This window comes from Juglans regia, chromosome 1 (genome assembly GCF_001411555.2).
Source record: "Juglans regia cultivar Chandler chromosome 1, Walnut 2.0, whole genome shotgun sequence".
NCBI lineage: Eukaryota > Viridiplantae > Streptophyta > Magnoliopsida > Fagales > Juglandaceae > Juglans > Juglans regia.
In genome coordinates, this window is record NC_049901.1 from 30,349,710 (window position 1) to 30,368,077 (window position 18,368).

General features: G+C 38.9%; 2 protein-coding genes across 2 annotated transcripts; both read left to right on the forward strand.

The window, feature by feature from the left end:
• The first annotated feature begins 1,904 nt into the window (after window positions 1-1,904).
• Window positions 1,905-2,456, forward strand: LOC118348660 (secreted RxLR effector protein 161-like). The gene has a single exon (XM_035690737.1). It carries the CDS (start codon window positions 1,905-1,907, stop codon window positions 2,454-2,456), a length of 552 nt encoding a protein of 183 aa, XP_035546630.1.
• Window positions 2,457-13,927: 11,471 nt separating this feature from the next.
• Window positions 13,928-17,888, forward strand: LOC108979144 (protein trichome birefringence-like 43). The gene is made up of 5 exons (XM_035688027.1): window positions 13,928-14,203; window positions 15,627-15,804; window positions 16,737-16,915; window positions 17,013-17,171; window positions 17,534-17,888. Exons 1-5 carry the CDS (start codon window positions 13,971-13,973, stop codon window positions 17,829-17,831), a joined length of 1,047 nt encoding a protein of 348 aa, XP_035543920.1. The 5' UTR covers window positions 13,928-13,970; the 3' UTR covers window positions 17,832-17,888.
• The last annotated feature ends 480 nt before the right edge of the window (window positions 17,889-18,368 follow it).

The window sequence follows — 18,368 nt, forward strand, 5'->3', positions numbered from 1 at the left end:
TTTCATCCTACCAGTTTTATAGTATAGTCTATACTAAGTGACCATACTTTCCGTAGTTGAAACATTTTCCTTTAGTAGGGTTTTGAGCAAAATGGTTTGTGGAAACAAATTTCTTTATGTAAAAATCATCACATTTTTTAGGCGTGTTTTTTTTGGAATTATGGAACTTTTTAGAATTTTTGTAAACAACATTTTTCCTTTTTTACCTAGAAGGGGCAATAGGCGGAAAGCCAAATTGTTCACAGAAGTTTTCCATTTCATATTTGGTTTTTCTTGGTATTTGTCAACTGTGGTCATAACTTTTTTTAATCATTACACATGCTAATACTAAGTTTTTTTTATAGTACTAATACTATCACTATATGTAAAATTATCATAGTTAATCGAACTAGTAACATTGGTAAGTTCATCTTTGACCTTATGAGCAAGAAAATGAGGTAGTCTATCAATGAATATTTCTTTCCAATAAGGTTTCAAACTATCTTTCTTTAGCATTACTTTAGAAATGAAAACATCTTGATATCATCTATAATTAGACATATATAGTAGGGTATTTTAAGTTATTCAAATAATTACTTATACGAGTAGTAATATTAGAAGGGGTACCAATTAAATGTTTAATAATAGTGTAAATCAGAGTGTTAACACCATCAGGGATACCCTAACTTATATATATATATAAAAAAAAAGGCAATCCATCATCATCATGCTTAATAACATTTCTGATGGTTTGTCTAGAATTATCAGTAAGATGGTTATCCCACCATTCACCAATGACGAAGAGTACCGAAAAATCCAATAGCTAACAAATCAACAATTTCAACATGAGCAAGATTATGGTTAGGAACATAAGTATTAGCAACCATAGACATCTTATTTATAGTAGTAAGAATTTCTTGTTTAGATAATCTATCAATGTTCCATTCATAAAGTTTATCAGATGAAGTAGGATGTTGTTTTGCCTGTTATATATATATATATATATATATATAGATATAGATAACCTTTATGAATGGAATATTACGAAACAATATGATGTATCTCTAGGAATCTGAATTTGACATTAGGACAAGTAAAGATCCACTAACGTTTTCACAAGCCATAGCGGTAAGTGACTCTAGTAAATGGATCGATGTAATGAAAGAAGAGTTGAAATCCATGAATCAGAATCAATTATAGGATCTTGTTGACTTGCCCGAAGGGAGTAAAAGAGTCAGTTGTAAATGGGTCTTTAAGACCAAACGTGACTCAAAAGGCAATGTTGAACGATATAAGACCAAACTTGTTGCCAAGGATTTCACTTAGAAAGAAGACATTGATTACAAAGGGACATCTTCTCCAGTATCTAAAAAGGACTCTTTCAGGATCATTATGGCATTGGTGGCTCATTATGATTTAGAGTTACACCAGATGGAGCAGCCAGAAGTCTACTCAGAAAAGGGCAAAGATCACCTAGTATGTAGGCTTAAGAAATCGATATACGGGCTTAAGCAAGCTTCCCGACAATGGTACTTAAAGTTCAATGACACCATTACTGCCTTTGGGTTTAAAGAAAATATCGTTGATCGATGTATATACCTAAAGGACGTGGGAGTAAGTTCATAATTTTGATCTTGTATGTTGATGATATCTTGTTAGCTAGTATTGGCTTACTTTATGAAACCAAGGGTTTTCTCTCTAAGAACTTTGAAATGAAGGATATGGGTGAGGCATCCTTTGTGATCGGAATTGAAATCCTTCAGGATCGAAAACAAGGACTATTGGGATTGTCTTAGAAAAGTTACATAGAAAGAGTTCTTGAGAAATTTGGCATGAAAAGTTGTTCATTACTGGACACTTCAATATCAAAAGGTGATAACTTTAGCCTATCACCATTTCCTAAAACTGAGTGGGAGCATAAAGAGATGGCAAAAATTCCCTATGCTTTGGTTGTGGGGAGCTTGATATATGCACAGATTTGCACGAGGCCATACATTAGTTTTGTAGTTGGCATGCTTGGGCATTACCAAAGTAACCTAGGGATATCTCATTGGAAAGCAGCAAAGAGGATATTGCGATACCTGCAAGGAACTAAGGATTACCAGCATACCTTTAGAAGAACTGATAGTTTGGAGGTAACTGGATACTCAGACTCTGATTTTGCTGGTTGCTCTTATAGCAAGAAATCCACTTTAGGTTATGTTTTCCTGTTGGCTAGTGGAGCAATCTCATGGAGAAGTATGAAGCAAACAATCATTACTTCATCTACAATGGAGGCTGAGTTTGTGGCGTGCTTTGAGTCCACAGTGCATGGTTTATGGCTGAGGAACTTTATCTCAGGGCTTGGAGTTGTTGACTCTATTGTCAGGCCGCTGAGAATTTATTGTGATAATTCCTCTGCAGTAGTTTTCTCCAATAATGATAGGTATTCTAAAGGTGCTAAGCACATGAAGCTCAAATACCTAAGCATTAAGTAGGAAGTACAGAAACAAATAGTGTCCATAGAATATATTAGTACTATGCTTATGATAACAGACCCATTGACAAAGGGTCTAGTAGTGAAGCAATTTAAAGAACATGTTGATAGAATGGGTCTTATGATATGAACATGTTAATGAGCTCGTAGATGTTTTGAATTCTAATTGGACACTTGATGATATCTATTATGGTTGTTTTATTTATGTTTTCTTATCTTTCCACTTTATATATACATTAAATGGTGGGGATGAATGATGAAAATATAATGTCCACAATAGACATGAGTTGGAATCCAATGCATTACAGTATTAGCCTTAATTATCCCAATTAAAGATCATGTTAAATTAAGTTACTGGTGTTGTGGTACATGAAATGAAATTTGTTGATTATATAACAGAGGACCGCCATTGTAACGCCCGTCCTTGTGGTGGGACTTATTCTAAAATATTTTTATAAAAGGATGACGGGAATTACCGTCCTATTTAAAACTTTTCACTTGCATACCCAGGATGCGAGACTCCACGTTTATAAATAAAATGTGCTTTGATAATAAAAGAGGGTTACAATGGAAAACATAAATCTTATAATAAGAAGGCCTCTCGTACATTTAAAACTTGTGCCTAGACTTCCGTGCTCTTCCCCATGGGCCATGTCTGTCCCGATCATGCAGTTCCTATGGGGGGAGGGATATGCATAAAAACTAAAATGAGTCGAAGACTCGTAAGCATTACTTCATACAGTTAAAATATAACAACATAAGTTTTCATTCATACATTCATCACTCGTACATACTATTACGTGAGTGCATACGTGCTTACGTGCGTTCATTTGAAAACATCACTGGATGGGATTTTTCTCTTTTAAACATGGGCATCCTCTTCGTAAAACGTTTCTCCCTCCAGTGCCTTCATTTCTTCAAGAGTGAGTGCATGTTTACATGAATGCGTGCGTTCTTTTGAAAACTTCACTGACATGGCTTTTCTTTTTAAAAGGCTTTCCTTTCTTTAAAACGTATCCCTTGTCAGTGCCTTCATTTCTTAAAGGTTCGTGCGTTCGTACATGCATGCATACATCAATTCGTTCTTATCACTTTCATAGGCTAGTACACACTGTTACGCCCCGTGTGTCTGGGGTTAGCGGTCTTCCTTTGGACCAGGATTCTGCCCGTGGCCACGGGTTGGGAATCCCTTTTCATAGGGGGCAGCACTAGGTGCACTTCCAGTACTACTTACCTGGCATTGCAATCTGCCCATTCATCGGTACCCTCTCATTCATGTCATGTGGCCGTTACGTGTCTTCATACATTCATGCTTTCATTTCTTTCTTTCTTACTTTTCATTCATTCGTTCATGTAAGCTCGAAAGAGTTGGAGCTTTCGTTCAGTTCGTTCTTTCATTTAACAGTCCTTTCTTTTTATGAGAAAACATTTCTTTTCGTGAGAAAATATCGTTTGAGGTGTAAGCCCAAAAATGGTCTTTTCATCTTTCAGTTCATTTCAGTTCTATCCTCTCTTTAAAAGTTCGTTCATGGAAAACTTCATTTAAGAACATACATGGGCTTAAAAGTCAGCTTTCGTGGCATCTATAAGCGTCACCTTGAACGTCGTCAATCATGGCATCCACGAGCGTTACCTCGTGGCGCACATGAGAGCGTCGATTCGTAGGATTCACAAAAGCATCCGCTTTCATGCCTTTCATGCATCTTCATCAGTTTATGGAATTTTCTTAGAAAATACACACAATAGATACAGCGTATAGTCATCCATTCACATGCGTACAATTAATACTTTAGTTGCGTAAACAGGGGCTGCCAAGAAGGGGCCGTACATACTTATACCTTTGAACACTTACATTTTCTTTCTTAAAACGTCTTTAGTCTTTTCTTAAAGCGTCATAAAGGAAAATCTTTCGTTTTCATTTTCTTTTATCTTATAAAGACTCTAGAAGAGTATGAACGTAACAATTGCCTGGATTCCATGCTACTTGCATGTCATTCAGTCCATTCATGTGCTTGTCAGATGGCAACCTACATGCATACACATAACCTTAGCATCATTCTCTATCTAATGCATAAGAAACTTAAACTATAAATAGAACTATGCTATACTTAGAACACTCTCCTTCTATCTCGTGCACTTACGTGCCCTTCACTATGTTAAACTCTTCGGGGACCACTTACCATCACCACAACTTCCAACTCAAAGTCTTGCCTTGAGTGCTCATCCACTAAAGTGAACCCATTATTCACCTTAGGATTAAGACACTAAGACATTCGTCTTACTCTTCTTACAACCACATTCGACGCATGATTCCGACCGATGGAATCACACATTTCAATCCTAACGATGCATCCATCACTACCTTCATGCATCTTAGCCCATTCTAAATCCTCATTCCCATTCATACAAGCACACGGCTCTAAGCCAACTCTGAGGCTCAAGCACCGTGTAACTATACTTAGGACAGATTACCCATTACATATGATGAATCTGTCCGACACATGTGTCTAACCAGATTACACATGTACCTTACCCCTTTATCACCTAAGATCAACATATATAACGCGTTGATCACCTGCTCGTAGGGACAAGGGCCATACTCCGATACCAATCTTCTCTTAACCCGGCTAGCATGACTCTTCATGCTATCCGTCCCTTTTGATAGTTCATCCCAACACTTAATACGACAAGACTCCATTCACAACTACGCCTTATGTCACGTCACATAGCTCGAGATTGCTCCAGAGCTACACTGTGACCTTGTCGCGTTACCCAACATTCTACTACGTCAACTCCTAACTCATCACGAGTATGGTTCCTCACGTACTCCCATCACATTGTGACCTCTCTTCACGTTCCCGTTACGCCATTCCTACACTCTAACACTTCACCCATCATAAGCATGACTTCCAATAACCACGTCACTTCGTGATGTTGCCCAGTCATGCTTCCGCTGCGTACTCTTACACTTGTTCCACTACTTCGCCCATCACAAGCACGACTGTCAGTAGTCATGTCACTTCGTGACATTCCTCAGTCATGCTTCCGTTGCGCACTCTTGTACTTGTTCTGATACTTCACGCATACTCTTAGCCATAAGTCCATCGAAGTGACACTTGTCACCTCAGACTACAGGCTACGCCATAACTATTTCTGGACACTGTTCCACAGTTCCTGACACTATCCATCACGTTCTACGCCCATCAATCACATAACCATCCTTATCTCTACGACACGCCATACGGAGTGTCGCTGCCACGTGGAGTACATTCCACGTATACTCCCCTCGTATATACCACATCACCACTATGGCATACCTGGCATATGGTACATCACTCCATCACATGGAGTACGTTCTACTCGTACTCTCTTTACATACGTTCCATCACCACTATGGTATACCCGCCATATGGTGCATCACTATATGACATGGAGTACACTCCCTGTATACTCCATTCATACACACTACGACACATCACCATTATGGCATCCCTGCCATATGGTGCATCACTCCACCACATAGAGTACATTCCACATGTACTCCCCACATACATACCACATCACCACTATGGCATACCAGCCATATGGTGCATCACCATATCACATGGAGTACACTCCTCATATTCTCCCTTCATACACACTACGACACATCACCACTATGGCATACTCGCCATATGGTACATCACTCCATCACATGGAGTACGTTCCACTCGTACTCCCTTTACATACGCTCCATCACCATTATGGCATACCCGCCATATGGTGCATCACCATATCACATGGAGTACACTCCTCGTATACTCCCTTCATATACACTACGACACATCACCACTATGGCATACTCGCCATATGGTACATCACTCCATCACATGGAGTACACTCCCTGTGTACTCCATCCACATGCATTATGCCATATCACCAATATGGCATATCCGTCACATGGTGCATCACCCATCAAATGGAGTACATTCCACATGTACTCCATTCATACACATTCCCGCTACATCACCATTATGACATATCTGCCATATGATGTGTCACTCCACTACATGGGATACACTCTGCATATACTCCACGCATGTTACGCCATATCACCACTATGGCATACACGCCATATGGTGCATCGTCCACCACATAGAGTACATTCTACATATACACCCCACATATGCCATACCCCACACAGAGTACACTAATCGTGTACTCCCTTCATACGCACTACGGCACATCACCATTATGGCATATCTACCATATGGTGCATCACTCTACGTGTACTCCTCACATATACCATACCCCACACAGAGTACACCCATCGTGTACTCCATTCATACACACTACGACACATCACCATTATGGCGTACCCGCCATATGGTGCATCTCACCATCACATGGAGTACATTCCACTTGTACTCCCTTTACATATACGACACGCCACATACACACAGAGTACACTCAGTATGCACTGTATCCATTCCACATATACCACGCCACCATTACAGCACATATTCCCCAATCACACTACACAACACACTTCCCAATTACCCCCAACACTTCATAGTACACTACACAACACAATGCACCTCCATACAACACAGACAAGCCCAACACTTCACTACACAGAATGCCCAACACTTGATCACAATGCCACAACTCCACAAATACTAACAGAACAGTCCACAACCTAGTCAGCTAATCAATATCTAACATAATTAACGAGAGATAGAGGGTTATACCATCGACGGGATAACCCGTGCGTTGCTCATTGACTGTCATAGTCGATGATGTCGGAAGAGTCGTACGTGGCGGCTAGCTCACGTACGGTGACTGTTTAGGTGTTTGGATAGCTAGGTGTGGTCTTGGGAGAGCTCATGGTGGCCTTGTGATGGTGGCAAGGGGCATAACACGGTGGATCTAGCTGTGTACAGTGGCGGTCAACCACGCGCAGTGGCTGTCCATCACGTGCAGTGATTACCCACCACATAAAGTGATGGTTTGGACCTAGGGCTTGGCTAAGGGAGGTGAGGTGGATCTCGTGGTTGCATCGAGGTGGCGCCACGGTGGCTCATGGTGGCGGATCTGGCCATACCCTGGAGGAGAAGCCGTGGGAGACTAAGAGAGAGAGTGTGCTCTCGTGGGTGGCAGATCGGGGCCATGGGAGGTTGGGTTGGCTTGGTGGCGGCTTGAGGAGGCTGATGGTGGTGGTTACCAGTCGTGGGTGGCGGTGCACGATGGTGCACGCCGTGCAACCCGGGGAGGAGCCATGGTGTTGCTAGGTGGTCATAGGTGCTGCACACAGCGGCGCTAGGGGTTCACCGTGCGTGGGTCTCCTTGTGCGTGCGTGTGTGCGAGAGAGGGAATGTGGCTGCATGGGAGAGGCCAAGCTCACTGGGGAGTGGTGGCCGGTGGTAGAGGAAGCTACCGAGGGAGTGGTGGCATTGGAGGGCAGCACACGGCGGCGCTATGTGCACTAAGCCCATTCAGGCTGTGCAGTTTTGAAATGGAGAAAGGGAGATCATAAGAGGGAGAGGTTGGCATGGATGGACTAGCTGGAGGGAGAGGGGGCCAATGGTGCCCGTGGTGAGAGCTGGTGGCACACGACGGTGCCGGGCTGAGGCCTTAAGCCGTTCGGCGTGGAGGGAAGCTGCGTATGTTGTACGCTGGGGAGAGTGAGGAGAGAGAGGGTTACGGGGAAATGAGGGAGAAAGAGAGGGGGTCTGGGTATTTAACCCAGTCCCTTCATCTAGGGATTTACACAACGATCTAGTGACGAGGAATTAAAACACTGATTTGAAGACGTGTAAAACATTAACTTAATTAAAAGCACTTAGAGGAATTAAGGTAAATATTATTTTAAACTAAATTTAGTTTATAAAATAATATTTCTTCATCATTAATAAAATGATGAAGTCTCACTTAACATATTTGAGAGAATAAAACCATTTAATTAATAAAAGTTCTCAACATAATTTAAATCTCATAATATCTTAAATAATTGAAATTATTTTAGTAATAATATTAAAATGATTTCCAGCAATTATAATATTTTTGGAGCACTTCAATAATATTATGATTGTCGTATTTAAGATCAAGTCTTAATTCAATAATGATGGAAATACTCCTTATAAATATTTCCAGCATATTTAAAACATTGGGCGTGCCCTAGAAGTCACACGATATCTTTCGAGACACGCCATCATGGTTTGGCACGCATAACGTGGCTCGCAGTCGCTAGTGAGAAAGGCAGATGATCACATAATCTCTGCCTTCAGGATTTTCTTACGTCATAAAGACGAAACATACGTCAGAAAGAGAGAAGCGTACGTAAGAAGAAGGAGCTGGGTATTACAGCCATGATCAGTCATGGTGAGTATGCTCAGCGCTTCTATGCAAGTTTGTCAAGCAGTATGCTCAGTCATGCTGTGCAAGAATGTTGTCATTCTGAGCAATTATGCTCAAACTTTTCTTTTGCCCTAATGCTTGATCTCTTGTATCTTCCAAACAAGTCTACTAAGCATGGGTGCCAAGCAAGCAAGTTGCGTATTATAGTCAATCATTGTGAACAACTATGCCAAGTAGAGTGCTCAATCATCCCAATTAAGTATAATCGGACCTTTCTTGTGCCTTAATGCTCGGTCTTTATGCTTGGAAATTTTTGAGTTCATTCCAAGACAGAGCTTCAACTTTCAAGGTGGCTTTTTATGGAAAAGAACGACAAGAAGTTTTCTAGGAATTAAAAGTTATAGGGTAAATGAAAATATTATTATATACCTATATATTTTCTAAGTTTTAAAATGATATTTAAGATGAAGATTTAGACTTTAATTTATGAACTTATAACCTACATGGTATTACACTTTGACTTCATGTCTTTTTCTTTTTCCTCTTCTTCTTGTAATTTTGTCTTCTTCTCTCATGGCCTCTGGTCTTTGAAGCTTTGGTCGCGAACCAGAGACCAACAAAGGCCTCTTGTCGCCATCAGAGACCTTTCTTTATGGCCACAACGGTCTCCAGTCTCGAGTTAGAGAACGAGAGAGTTGCACAAAGATCTTTATTCCTTATTTGTGAAGCCCATGGTCTGATTTCTCTAAATGTTATTGAGTGTGTGGTTGTGTTGTGGGCTTGGCCCGTGTAGAAGTCTATGTTGTGAATCTAAAGTCCAGCCCGTCACCCCCTTGAAAACAACATCGTTTGATGTCTAAGGGTCAAAAGGCCTAATTTTCTTCTTTCCTTCTTTCCTTCTCTTCCTCCCTCCCTTCCTCTCTGCGTGTCATACCCTCTTCCTCTTCCTCTGCAATGCATGACCTTGCAGTGCCACCCTTGCCCACCTCAAGTTCGCCTCCATGCATCAAGCGATGCTCAACTCTCTCTGCACCTTCTGACCATTGTTTACTTCCCCAATATGTGTTGCTCATCTCTCTCTGTCCTGTGATTTTCGGTTGTGCGCCAACGCACTGCCTCTATGTTCCAGCCCATTTCGTGCCACGCATTGTACGGCTTGGTCCCTTCTCCATCGCCCCACCCATCGTCCCTTCATGAGATTTTGCATCACTGTGGTGTTCCCACTTAGATTTTGTATCACTGTGGTGTTCCCACTTGCGGTTCCTCTTTGCAGAACCATAAACTTTGATGTAGAGGATGTTTATGAGCTTGGAGGTTCGGCTCTGCCTGATGAGTGAAGACTTGGGGACCCTTTTTGCCCTCTGGTTTAATTGGTTTAATTTTTTTTTTTTAAATGAACCTCTTCATTATAACATTCATCAAATGTAATCAAGAATACAAGAGGGAATACTGCCTACATCAACAGAGGATGTAGAAGACAAGAGAGCATTATTGGCAAGCACATGAGCTGCCTTATTACCCTTTCTTTGAATGTGTAAGACTGACCATGAGTCAAAAAAATTTAACTGACCCTTAATATCATCAATAATCATACCAGCTGCAGACCAGTTTTCTACTTTGTCGTTAATAGCTTGAGTAACTAGGAGTGAATCCCCTTCTAGTATTATCCTTTTTAGTCCCAGGTGAGAACCAAAACAAGCAGCTTCCATAGCCCCAACAGATTCAGCTAGAAAAGGATCCAGATAGAGTGACCTCAATTGTCTTGATGTTGCCAACACCAACCCATTCCAATCTCTTATAATCAAACCAATACCAATTTTGCATCTGGACTTGTCAATTGCTGCATCCCAATTGATTTTGAAAACTCGAGGAGGTGGGGGAAGCCAAGGTGATATTGTCTGAGGTTGTTGTCGAGACTTAATAAATTCTTGTGAGTGCATATCCAACAAGTCCTTTAGAATAGACTTGCCATGCTCAGCAACTGAATTTGGGCCCCTAAATTCTTTTTGGAAAACATAAGCATTCATTCTCAACCAAATACACTTGCTAACCACTACTAACTCCTCCACAAGCTCCCAGCCCCCAACTGATTCTAGTTCAAGAAACAGATCCCTGAGGGAGTTAAAGCTGGATGAGCTTTTTTGAATTTGTCTTGAACATTGAAGCTAGACATCTTATGCAGCAGGACATGTCGATAAAGCATGTATGACTGTTTCTTCTTGTAAGCAGAGAGGGCAGCAAGGATACTCAAGGATTTTCTTCTTGTGCAGATTGAAGTTGGATGGTAAAGCCTCATTGCAGGCCCTCCATAGAATATTTTTTTTCTACAGGAGGAACTTTCAATTTCCATAGCTTTGACCATAACTGATTGTGTTGAGAGCTACTTGAAGCCTGTCTATTATCCATGTCAATTAATTGACTGAAAAAGTGCCTTGAGAAGTCCCATTCCAATTAAGCTTATCTTCACAGTTAGAGTAACTTATGGGAATTTGTTTAATAAGCTCTGCCTCCTCCTGAGAGAAGCATTCCTCCACACTTGAGTCTTCCATTGCCTTGAGTTATGGTCAATAAGTTCACTGACTATAGCCTCAGGATTCACCCCTCTCACAACACCTTGAATTTTGAAAGAATATGGCCTAGGGATCCATTTGTCCTGCAAAATATTAGTGTTGGAGCCATTCCCCACCCTCCATTTAGTGCCTTTCTCCACTAGCTGTCTGGCTGCCATTATACTCCTCCATATGAATGAAGGTTTACTCCCCACCTTGGCCTTTAAGAAAAGGCCATTGGGAAAATATTTAGCATTTAAAACCTTAGAAGCAAGAGCTTGAGGGTATTGCAACAACCTCCACCCTTGCTTTGCTAACATAGCAAGGTTGAAACTATGTAAATCTCGAAAGCCAAGGCCCCCAATCTTCTTTGCCTTTCCCATGGAATTCCAAGAGATCCAGTGGATCTTTTTCTCCTTCTCAATCTGACCCCACCAGTAATTCCTCAACAGCTTATTAATTTCTTTCAAAAGGCCCCAAGGAAGTTTAAAGACTGCCATGTTGGGCATAGATTGGACAACTGATTTGATAAAGATCTCCTTCCCTGCTTGAGAAAGCATCTTGATTTTATTACTGCTCAGTTTTTGCCTGATTTTGTCCAAAATGAGATTGAAAGACTGAGTTCTTGATCTCCCAATTAGGGCTGGAAGGCCTAAGTATTTCTCATATGACTGACTTGACCTCACACCTGCTATGCTCAGAATTAAATCCTTGTTCTCATGAGATGTGTTCCTACTGAAATGAATTGAAGTTTTCTCTTTGTTGAGGTGTTGACCAGAGGCATTTTCATATAAAGAGAGAACAAACAGCAACCTACTCCACTCAAGGGAATTTGCTTTGCAAAACAGGAGGCTGTCATATGCAAACAGCAGATGGTTTATGTGAATCCTTCCCCTAGCAATAGGAACACCTGATATGGCCATTGAATTTTCAGCATGATTGAGTAAGGAGCTAAGAACTTCTGCACAAAGAAAAAAAAGGTAGGGAGACGAAGGGTCTCCTTGCCTAATTCCTCTAGCTGGCTTGAAATAGTCTTGAGGGAAGCCATTCAATAAAATTGAACAGGAGACAGTCTCCACACACTGCATCACCAAATGTATCCAATTGTGAGCAATTCCCATCTTTTTCATCACTTCTCTCAAAAATTTTCATTCAATACTGTTATAGGCTTTACTCATGTCAAGCTTTAAGGCCATGTACCCCTCTTTTCCAGACATTCTGTTATTCATAGTGTGCAAGGAATCATGGTTGTTGGTGGTGCTGCCTAGCAGCCACCACCATATGTTCTTTCTTAATAACCACTTCATGTATCTCATTAGTCTTCTGTTATTTAACATGAGCTGTACTAATAGAGGAGGACTCCACTACTCTCTTCAAAGAAGTTAAATCACTCCCCATCTTAAGATCCTCATTTTCACTATCCTCTAATTTCAAATGTTGTGCACGAGCTTTCCTTTTCCATGTTGAATGTTTTGGAGTAGTTAACTTTTTTATTTGTGAAGACAGGAAAAGGTTGAGGGAATTAACCTGATTCCTAATTGGAGTAGTTAACTTTTTTGGAGTAGTTAACTTTTTTATCTGGGCCCTGATTCCTAATTGGATGGCTGTATTATTTAAATGCCAGAGTTTGGAAGATTGCTGGTTTATGGATTTAGTTTGGTGATGTTACTTTAAATTTTGATACGGATGATAGAATTCTTGACTGTCCTTTTATATTACTGTTGTGAATTAACTGCACACTATTATATTGCATCCATACATACACTTGCTTTCACAGTGCGCTAGGGGTGTGTGACTCGAGCGGCCAACATCCCGGCATCGTGACTTTCGCCAAAACACGAGTGAGGTCAAGGGCACCACATTATTTGTGGCCATTGTTTTTTTTTTTTTTTTTAGATCGGTGCGATTTTTTTTTTTTTTTATGTTTGGATGAGGACATGCATTTGGTGTTTGGATGATTGGATTTGCGATTTGGATCACAGAGATGGGGATGATGAGCTGAAAAACCTACCCATCCGTTTGGCAGATGCAGACAGCGGTCACAATGTTAGAGCGGAGCCAGGGGTTGGGGTACGGTGCTACCCACCTGTACCTAACATATATATATATATAGGTGAACAATCAAATGCGCTATTGAACAATTTACAACCAAAGTTTTTCTTTAAAAAGCATAATTTGTGCTCGTAAAGTGATTAAAAAGAATTTGCGGTTGAGGCAATTTACAAAGGAATAATTCTATGTGCTACACTTAAAAGTGTCAAATTCACATAATAAGATAGAAGCAGGATATACATATATATATATCTATATCTATATATATAGGACGATACATGGTACTCAACTAGTGTTACTCTTACAAATTAATTACCATCTAAGATTTAGTACTAGTAGACGTACTAGTTAAAGGCGCACACGTTTTTTATGCTATTTATTTCCAAATGAATATTCCGGGAATCGATTGACCATATATATATATGGTTAGTTTTTAAAAAGTCGTGACAAGCACATAAAAGCGCCAACAGAAAACATATATACATGACTAGTACTACGTACACACCCATTTCCTCTATATATTTAATTGATCAAACTCACATTCATTGTGACTTTCACCAACTCTCTCTCTCTCTCTCATGGGTGCATCTTATTTTGTGGGAGCAGTACTGCTACTCATATTTCTCTTGCACAAAGGGAATTGTGGGTGTGACTTTTACAAAGGAAGTTGGGTTCGTGATGAGTCATATCCTCTCTATGATTCATCAAGCTGTCCGTTCATGGAGAAAGATTTCGATTGCCAAAAGAATGGGCGTCCAGACAAACAATATCTCAAATACAGATGGCAGCCTAATGGCTGCAACTTACCAAGGTTAGTACCTCTATTTCGCTCGGTCTCTCTCCTAATTTCTAATTCTATAGGGCGCTGCATATATATGCTTGCTTGCTTTATACACAGTACTTCACTTTCACACTGAGATGATTTTGCTCGATATGCTTTCTTTAATTTCTTCGTTCTTTAATTAAGTTCAAGTTTCTGGAATACTGTTTGAATTCACTTTCTCGCGCGGATGCCCGAAGCCAGTCGAGAAACATTGCGCAGCTTTCTGCATCGCATAAGATTTTTGTTATAAGTTTATATTTTTGGAAATTTTTTCTTCTCATAAATGTCGGTGCCACACAAGGTAGGTTTGGCACCATTTACTTGCGATCTATTTCAAATGCAAGAGACAGCTAGTTATACGTATATTATATATACTATATAATGAAATCAGAACATGAAATTAGTCATGTTGGGCAATATATAATATCATGTAGTTGTGTGTGTATGCAGTGTTGATATTTGATGAGCATATATATATATATAATATATATATATATATCGTGTAATTAAAGCCCTCTTTTATTTTATATTATTTTTTGGTAGGATTAGAATATTCTTTTGAATTTTACTTAAAGTTAACTTCCATGCATGAATCCTTTAATTAAACATCTTAAATGATCATTAGGATAATTAATTATTTTAGAATATAAAATATTTTTATGATCACTCAAATCTTCGTGCATGCATGGCATTAATTTATACGTGACTAGGATCTTATATGACCATGCAAACTGTTAAATAAAATGTTGATGGACTTAAAATTGTGAAATAAACATCTAGATCTGCTGCGAATTTAATAAAGATAGTGTAACTATATATATAATTAATTATTAAGTTGGGGAAATTATATGTAAATTAATCAAGTCTTTATAAAGACGTTTCTTGATCGAACTAGCTAGAGTCTTAATTGATTTTTTCCTCGGTGCATCAATCACCTTAATGTCGGTTTGGCTAATTAGATGAATCATATATATATATATATATATATGGAAATTATTTCAATGCACGTATTAATATTAAAAGAAGAAATTATTAGGTTGCTAAAATTGTTGAATAATTCCGTAAAAAACTACCCGGCCAGATCCAGAAAATGAATGAAAATGACCTCATATAAATTTGTAGAATTCCTTGCTAGTTGATTTGGGTACGTATATATGCGACAGGCTGGCCGGTCCCACAATACAGTTGTATTCTCACATGCATCAAACAAATTAAGATCCCCCTGCATGGCCTATTATACGTAATTCTTAAAATACAGATAATTCTGTTCTTAAGTTGCTTTCATCCCTTTCGTCCTCACAAATAATTAATTATTAGAAGCGAAAGAAAACAAAATAAGGAAGAAATAAGATATAAAAAATATATATATATGATCACATGCATGCAGCTAGCTGATTGTTTGTTGATGCAGATTCGATGGTCGAGAGTTGTTGAGGAGGCTGAGAGGAAAGAGCATAATCTTTGTTGGGGACTCATTGAGCTTGAACCAATGGTTATCACTCAATTGCATGCTTCATACAGCTGTACCAGAAGCTAAATACACCTTAGCCAGACCGTTTGGATCAGATATCTCCACATTCACTTTCCCGGTTAGCTAGATTGATTTAACTCATTCATTTCCTCGCAGCAGTTTTACTCATTCATGCATGTACATTTTTGTCGGTGCATATCATGTCTGGCCTCAACCATGTATACATGCCTCTTATACTTGGGCCAAAGAAAAAAAGACAAAAAAAAATAAAAGAAAAATAATTTATATAAATTTTAAATAGACAAATCTCGCACATCCGCATGTCTTTGCAAAAATTTGGACTCCAATTTAAAAATTGTAAAAAAAATTACTCTATTTTAGTAGGATCCACTTTTTTACAAGGGAGCGTACTTGTACTACTGAACTTATTTATTTAAAATTTGTAGCAACCATTAATCATAATAAAAACACGTTTCCTAACACGTTTACTCATAATAAAATTCCAGATTTGTTGCTTTCGAATGGCTGGTGAAATATTATATATTTTAAGAACGACCCATGGTGCAATAATTAATGCTCTGTTGAGAACAACACGTTTCCTTACAAGTGGATGGTTTGCATTATCTGGATGAAATCAGCTTAAGAAATCCGAATATGATGATTAATGCTCTGTTAAAATAGGAAAATAGTTCACACTAACGATCGATTATAATTTGTTCGATCAAATATTAATGAACAGAATTCCAAGGCCCTTTCTTCTTGAACATTGATGCATGTTGATTATATATATTAATGACCAAAATAATTTTTCAATATATTTATTTTCCTTTATTTTAGAAATTAAAATGAAAAACGTCTTATATATTATTAATATAAATATTATATATAGGTCGAATATGTATCATGTAAATTATAAAGTAGCCGTCGTCCATCGGCATCGCATTATATTGTTTTAGACTGAGCTAGCGAGACGACGTCCCCTGTATTATATATATATATATATATATATATATACACTTCATTTCAGTGTACGTCAAATTTAATTTACAGGAATACAATGTTAAGCTATTGCTTTACCGCCACGCGTTTCTCGTCGATATTGTACGGACAAGCATGGGTCGAGTTCTGAAACTAGATTCGATTAAAGAAGGTGCGAAGGTATGGACTGGAAACGACGTATTGATCTTCAATTCATGGCATTGGTGGACTCATACAGGAAGAAAACAACCGTACGTATTTTCATTCATACATGCATGCATATAGTACCTGGCCTTCGCTATCTATCACGAGTAGTAAATAATGCTTGGATGGATTTGTTAATTGCAGATGGGATTTTATTGGAGAAGGAAGTAAGACTTACAAAGACATGGATCGCTTGGTTGCATTCGAAAAAGGTTTGAACACATGGGCTAAATGGGTAGACTTAAACGTGGACCCTTTGAAAACTAAGGTCTTCTTCCAAGGCGTTTCTCCAGATCATTCAAAGTAAGTCCCTTATATGCTATGCACGTACAGCTAATATGCATGAAAGATCTAATAGATCAATATATAGCTTACTAGAAAAAAAAAAAATAGTGTTTCTATTGTTATTGTTACTTATTTATTATTATTTTTAGTTTCTCTTTTCGGTGATCAATATAAGTTATAAAGTCATTCTGTTAATATAGCAGTGAAGTTGATCAGCACACAAGCATGCAACATCTCAACTATATATACAAGCTCGAGTAGTAGTAGAGACTAGAGAGTAGTTTTGATTGTTAGTCACAAGAGAAAACATGGTTTTGAACTGCGCGCGCATGCATTATTATAAATTTTCACAAGTTTTATATATATTTTTATGGAATTAGTGGAAGTTTTTGGGGGCAGTCGAATGCAAATCTATGTGAGGGACAAGCACAACCAGTGGCTGGTTCAAATTATCCAGGAGGTCCACATCCTGCAGAACTGGTGGTTGAGAAAGTAATAGGCACTATGTCGAGGCTGGTCCACTTGCTGAATGTTACAACACTATCACAACTACGAAAAGATGGACATCCGTCATTCTACTATGGACATGGCCACAAGGTCATGGATTGCAGCCATTGGTGCCTTGCCGGAGTTCCTGATACTTGGAATGTACTCTTGCATGCAGCTCTTATTCACTAATAATGTTGTTTGTCAATAAAATGTCACACAAGGTGGCCTATGATTTTTTTTTTTCCCTTTTTGTCTTTTTTTTTTTTTTCTAAGATTTTCTTTCATTATGTTTCTCTGCTTCATCCTGTCTATTGTATGTTGAGATATATATTAAAAGCATTGAATAGAATAAAGAGTCAATTCATAGTCTATTATACAGAAGCACTTCTGGAGGATCGATCCTTAATGGTGGAGAGAGAGAGAGAATTTATTGGTACTAGCTAGCTGTTATTTCGTATCTCTCTCTCTCTCTCTCGAATTGAAGCAAGCATGCATATATAACTATGCTCAAGTCGAAATTAATACACATGCGACGTTAGTACCAATGCCTATAGCCAAATAAATTGCGAGGCGCAACCAATAATAGCCTAAATTATCAGGATAGATATTCTGATCAAAAGATGATCTTCGTGTTAGAACAAAACGCTGAGTAAGGAAGCTGGCATGGTTTCTCTTTGTCTACCTGGAAAATATGGTTGTAATTGAATTAAAAAAAAAAAATCCTCT